The 6,468-nt window shown below is 30.6% G+C and overlaps 1 protein-coding gene across 1 annotated transcript; it reads right to left on the bottom strand.

Annotated features, from left to right (window-relative positions):
• Positions 1–1,905: 1,905 nt before the first annotated feature.
• On the bottom strand, positions 1,906–5,265 carry LOC107460861 (uncharacterized). Its single transcript, XM_052253246.1, has 4 exons — positions 5,216–5,265; positions 3,939–4,623; positions 3,250–3,689; positions 1,906–2,401 (listed from the first exon to the last, which is right to left on the bottom strand). The coding sequence occupies exons 1-4, from the start codon at positions 5,263–5,265 to the stop codon at positions 1,906–1,908; spliced, it is 1,671 nt and encodes a 556-aa protein (XP_052109206.1).
• Between the last annotated feature and the right edge of the window lie 1,203 nt (positions 5,266–6,468).

Raw genomic sequence — 6,468 nt, 5'->3', positions numbered from 1 at the left:
CTCAATCAAAAATCGAGCTCCTCCTAAGAAATCTAACTTTAACCACATTCCATTGGGTTGGTCATAATAGGTGAGTAGATCCAACCATCCTTACGGAAAGTAGAGACTATTGCCTCTTCTTTGAACGCTTACATCTATGTAGTTGGAACCCGAATCAGTGAAGACAACTCGATGAGGTATTTCATGGATGTGATGCATTGTAAATAATTGTGGCAAAAGACAATCGAACTGGAACATTAGACGATAAAAATAACTTAGAGTAACAACAAATAAAAAATTATCAAAAGAATAATATAATAGAATGAGTATATAAAAAATATTATAAAAAATTATAAATTGCACCTTAAAAGGATCAACTTCAATAAAAAAACGAAGAATACATTCTTATTCTATGAAGTAGTAAAAAAATACTAAATATAAAATTATGAATTGACTCTCAAATTTAGATTCATGTACCACAGGAAAACACTATATATAGACTTTAGTAAAATAAAAATAAATATGTAAATTATCTATTATTAAGGTAATTTTTTAATAATGCATTAAATTTTGATTTGATACAATTATAATGAAGATATGTTTCTAAATTAGTATAATTATATATTATTCATTAAATATTAATTACAATATAATTATATTAAAGATATTTTTTTTTAGTATTAATTATAATATAATTATAATAAAATAATTTAGAATAAAAAAAAATTATTCGTTTTGGAGGGAAAATGGAGGCATGAGAGATCGACACGTCACCTTTAGTAGTTGGGGAAAAATCCAGTTTTAGTATATTAAGTAGATTATATTTTTGGTGCTAGCAAAAAATATAATAATATTCCATTTGAATTAATATAATTATTTATTTGATCAAATCAAAATAATAATTAAATAATTTTATAGCAAATATTAGAACATTCGTTAGTGTGTGACCCCATAGGTTCAATACTAAGCGGGTAGTAAATTAGTCATACTAAATTTACTAATCAAGGTTGGCGTCTAGCAACACTCCTCAACGACCCGATAATATGAAGTAATATATTTTTACTAAGAACCTTAGAAGAACAAAGTATAATTCCTTCCATCTTTCCAGCTCTTGGTTAACCCTTAAAGTATAGTTTAATGTCAAACTCTAACTTGTTACCATTATTATAATGAACTGTGAATGACTTAAGAAACTCATTTCTTCATTCATTCAATCCCCTTGGCCAATGTTTTATTCATCTCAGTCATTATAATCATAGAGCTCAAACTCTTTACCGAGAGTTGATAGATTCCCTATTGACTAATCATTAATTCTACAAGTATTTAAATTATACCCAATATCCATTCAACTAGCACCCTAAGGTATTAGGTGTCCAGAATCAAAGTATAATAAATACATTGTTAATTACTATGACAGTCGCAGGTCAAAGGAAACTCTATTACTATGTTCATCTTGAGAATATCCTATTGACAAATATACGGTAATTATAACCATTAGGAATTCTCAAAGTGAGTCAGTTCAATGGTCATATCTCTATATGCACCATCTATATATATAATTTAATAAATGAGATCTATTAATCTTCATCCAATGAAGACCATTATATATATATTGATCTTTCCGGATTATTAATGTCCTTTTTAATAATCCTATGACCAAGAACAATTTTGATTAAATTATAAAAGATTTATCTCTCAATATTATGATCACTATCACAATGATAAATCTCTAAATTTAATCAAGGACCTTATTATATTAACATTTTAATATAATGACAATAACAAATTATTTGACACGTGATTAATTGGATTGTGATCATACTACTTATTCCCAACACTAAATTCCTATGTCTTAATAAAGATAGTAAGAATTTTGTACATCACATGTACACAAAAAAAAAGTTATCTAAAGTCATTCTTTCTCCATCATATATGGTTGATATCTTCATCATTAGAAAAAGTCACTCTTTCCAACTCCGGTTCATCAAGAGAAAGGTGAGCAACTTCAAAAACACCATTTTCTTCATCAATTGGTGAAAAAGCATCTCCAGCAATATCCCACATCATAGTTTCTCCTTTATTATGTTGTGGAGTTTTTCTTGAAAAAAGACGAAGATTAGTGTGGACAAATACTAAATTTTCTGCACGTTTAGGCTTCAACTTATTTCTTTTCAGGGAATGGATAAAAGAATATGTGCTCCAATTCCTTTCACAATAAGAAGATGAAGATGGTTGCTCTAGTAGGCTAAGAGCAATTGGTTGAAGAAATTTTGCTTTACTACCATGAATTAGCCACCAAGACTTTGCATCAACTATGCCTCTATCATTCAAAGAGTCATAATCATCAAAGACACCTCTACCATCAGAAAAGCTTGCAAGTTCAATGTTTACCTTTCTCCTCTCTTCTTCATTAGGAAAATACCTCTTCAAGCATTTAACTCTCTCATTAGTGATCTCAATATCTTGATGAGGAGAAACTCGTGTAAAATCTTCTCTCAACCATTGGTGGCCAGGGACGGATCCAGAAATGATATTATGGGGGGCCAATAATACATATAATATTAAAAATTATGTAAAAAAAATTATATAATATAAAATATATTACAAAAATATACGGATATAGAATATATTTTAAAGTAAAAAAAATATGTGTATACTTTTTACTAACGAAGTGGTGGATTCTTCATATCATAAAATTTACCGATAATAGAATTTGTGTCAAATTTTTCAGTAATTTTCTTTACAATATAATTAAAAGATAATTAGCAAGAAATTCATCTTTTATTTTGTTTCTAAGTTATTTTTCATAATATTCATAATTGAAAAGGATCTCTTAATTGTAGCAGTTGAAACAGAGAAAATTAATACCAAATGAATAAAAAAACGGCCACAAGAAAAAAAATCACTTTATGAGATTTAAAAATTTTTATTTAATTAAAAAATATTAATAATAATATCTTTTTCAAATTTTTTTAATATTGTTACTTACTTTTTAAATATTAAAAATCATTAATATTTAAATTAGACTGAACTTTTATTTATATTAGATTAAATACTAAATAATTTTTTTAAAAAACATTAAATTATACACAATAACTTATTACTATTAAAAAAAGTTGGGAGGGCCGAGACCGCCACTCGCCCCCCTTTATGTCCGTCCCTATTGGTGGCTATAATACCTATATAATTAGTGTTTAAGCATAAATTAATAATGATTCAATTATCTTCACTTATAAATAAAAGTTATAAACAATAAATGTAAAAAGTTACCTTGGATTCAATGAATGTGCTAAACAATGAAGAGGTGTGCTACTTTTTGTCCATCTTTGAACTAATATTGAGTGCACAACATCGTAGAAGGACAATGACTCTTGTTCATCTTTTCTTTCATAGAGATATATAGCACTTTTTACTTTCTTGATCATTGAATCCCACATATCATGGACCAAATGAAGAGTAGGTGCATCTGTGTCTGTACTTCTTAAAACATCATAAATAGGATTTGTGAAAGCAAGAATATAATCAATTTTTTGCCACCAATTTTCACTCAAAATCTTTTCTGTAACAACCTCAGCTCTGCCAATATTATCTTCCTTGTATGAAGACCACTTCTCACTTATAACCATCTCTTTGAGGCCTTGCTTTAACAACCTAAATCTTTTGAGCATCACAATAGTAGAAGCAAATCGAGTAGGAGCAACATTAAGCAACTTCAATGTATTAAATTCATTGAAAATAGATAACCTCATATGATGATTAACAATAAAATTTTTTATAAAAGAAACATCGTCAGCAATTTGAGTAATCCATGAGTATTCTTGATAGACAAAATTATTCTTCTCTGTATTCTAAGCTACACAAATGTCCTTTAAAGCAAGGTTGAGAGTATGAACAACACAAGGAGTCTAAAAAACAGATGGAAATTCAGCTTCAATCAATAAATCAGCCGATTTACAAACCGGAGCATTATTAGTCACAATCTGCACTACATTTGAGAGACCGACTTCTCTTATGACATCTCTTATTTGCTTTGCAACATAATCCTTGTCTTTGATCTCATCTGAACAATCTACAGCTTTCAAAAATATAGGCCCACTTTCAGTTACAGCCATAAAATTAAGAAGAGGCCTCCTTTGGGGATCACTCCATCCATCACTTACAATGCTCACTCCCTTTCCACTCCATGAATTCTTAGTAGGTTCTAACATTCTCTCCACATGTTGCTTCTCTTTCTCAAGCAAAGTTGTCCTCAATTTATTATATCCAGGAGGAATATAACCATCAATATAATTATTGGCAGCATAAGAAAAAGCTTTGACAAAATACGAATTTTTTGCTAGATGAAAAGGTAATCCAGATGAAAAAAACATTCTAGCAATATGTAAATCTAGAGTCTCCCTTGCATTCACATTAAAAGCTTTCTCTAAAGGTCCAGTAGCTCTTCTTTTTCTTGAATCAATTTCACTTGCATTAGATAAGAGTGGAAGAGGAATTGACTTAGCCTTTTTACTTTCATGCAACAATGTACTTTCACTATCAAGTTTCTTAAGTTCTTCAAGCTTTGTTGATGTAACTTTTGCACAAAATCTAATTCCTTTTCCTGAAATCTTCAATAAATGTGCTCTTACTCTAGTATAAGAACCACTGAATAAAACCTTGCAAAATTTACATTGAAATTCAAGATTTTCGCCCCCTTCAATTTTATCTTTCTTTGTTACAAATTTTCATAAAGGCTTATCAACACTTTCTTCAAAATTGTTTTGAACACTCTCTGAACTCATCTCTCACAATCCTACAATAATTTAAGAAACAAATTATTTTTTTATAATTCAATTTCTTGAGCAAAACAGAACAAAAAAAAGCATTAAGAGAAAACAAAACCAAAGAAAATTATTATATAATACTAAACATTTGTGTAAGTAAGCTGAGTTCATTCCCAGCTATTATTGTTTAATGTTTACTACAAAAGAAACAGATAAAAACATATTATAAAAGGTGCGAATTACCAAGGACCACAACAAAACCTTAACAAATAATCCTTCAATATGAACATGATTACTAAGAAGAGAAACATAACCTAAAGCTATAAATCAGGATTAGCATTAGAACCATGATATATATAATAACGGCATATACGTAAATGCATATAGAACAAATTATAGTACAGATAAATTACTATCTAGAGTCTAAACATTTACACTAAAACTCAAAATAAATTGATTTCTAGGAATCTTACAAGTCACTGCCATATTCCACTTCATATACATAAGTGCTGAATACTGCCATATTATGTATGCTAAAAAACAAATTAACGATCAATCCAGTTTTTTTCTTCTTGTCTTTTTTCTATCAGTTCTGTGTCTTTCTATTACTTTTCTAATTTCTAATCTTCTCATAGCAGTAGTAAAAAATTATGAAAGAAGTCTCTAACAATATCTAATTCCAAAAGCACAAAACAAAACAAAACAAAACAAAACCAAACCAAGGAGATGCACATAACAAAATAGAAATCCAAAATAAAATGGAAGCACAAAAATGACAAAACAAATCAGAACCAAAGAGAAAGCACAGAGGCAAAAAAAAAATAGAAATACAGAACCAGAAAATTGATTGATGGAAAAATAAATATTCTCCCTTACTTGAAATGGAGGATGCAGAAGAGCACGAGAGCAGGACAACGGTCACGGTAGAAGTGGCGACCGGGAAGGTGGCAAACACGGCAACGAAGAGGTGGCGAACCGGGGAGTGAACGGCAGCGAATGGCGATGACAAGCACCACAGAAGAAGTGACGGCAGTGAAGAGGAGATGCTGAGATTAAGAGTGAGTGGGTGTGGAGAGAGATGATGAACATCCACGGCGGTGACGACCGGAGGTAGCGGCGATGGCTGGAGGTGGCGGTAGACTGGCGGTGAAGAGAGGGTGAGTGGGTTGGAGCCACAGAGCCAGAGACGGATTTGGGGGTGGAGGTGAAAGGTTAGGTTTTTAACTTTTTGTTAAAGTGAAGGGTGAAAGACTGAAAGTGAAATTGATATTCCAAAATGGCATTGGGCCGTGTCCGGCTTTTTTTTTTGTTTTTTTGGACAGGACACGTTTGGACACGGAAGTGTCTCCATACGTCGTGTTCAAAATGTGTCCGACACGCCGACACGGCAATTAAACAAAGTGTCCATACATAGATAGTATTTTTCTTTATAAAATTCGAACGATTAAGGATTAGTTAGCACGTGGTAGTTGTGCGAGTATAAAAGGTATATAAGCCAGTTTGCTAGGATAGACTTGTGTGTATAAATACACCTGAATATACAGCAATGAACGTAAGTACAATTACTTCCATAAATTACATGTAACTAGGTGCTTCCTGCTCTCTATCAAGTATCATCTCTCTCCTTCTTCTCTCTCTTAAGAGTTTTCCACACCATGAGATACAGATATTATATTTAAAGATATTAAATTAATATATTTTTTAAATATAAATATTATATTTAAAG

Source organism: Arachis duranensis, chromosome 8 (assembly GCF_000817695.3).
Source record: "Arachis duranensis cultivar V14167 chromosome 8, aradu.V14167.gnm2.J7QH, whole genome shotgun sequence".
In the NCBI taxonomy this organism is placed as follows: domain Eukaryota; kingdom Viridiplantae; phylum Streptophyta; class Magnoliopsida; order Fabales; family Fabaceae; genus Arachis; species Arachis duranensis.
Note: the sequence above shows the minus strand (reverse complement) of the source record. Positions and strands in the feature narration are given on the sequence as shown.

What these genes read in the sequence shown, in the direction of transcription:
- LOC107460861 (XM_052253246.1), bottom strand. Translation starts at nt 5,265, where the DNA reads ATGGCAGTATTCAGCACTTATGTATATGAAGTGGAATATGGCAGTGAC. An exon ending in GTGGAATATGGCAGTGACTT is followed by an intron (nt 4,624 to 5,215) that starts GTAAGATTCCTA and finishes GGTTTTATTCAG; the next exon opens with TGGTTCTTATACTAGAGTAA. An exon ending in GCACATTCATTGAATCCAAG is followed by an intron (nt 2,402 to 3,249) that starts GTAACTTTTTAC and finishes ATGCTTGAAGAG; the next exon opens with GTATTTTCCTAATGAAGAAG.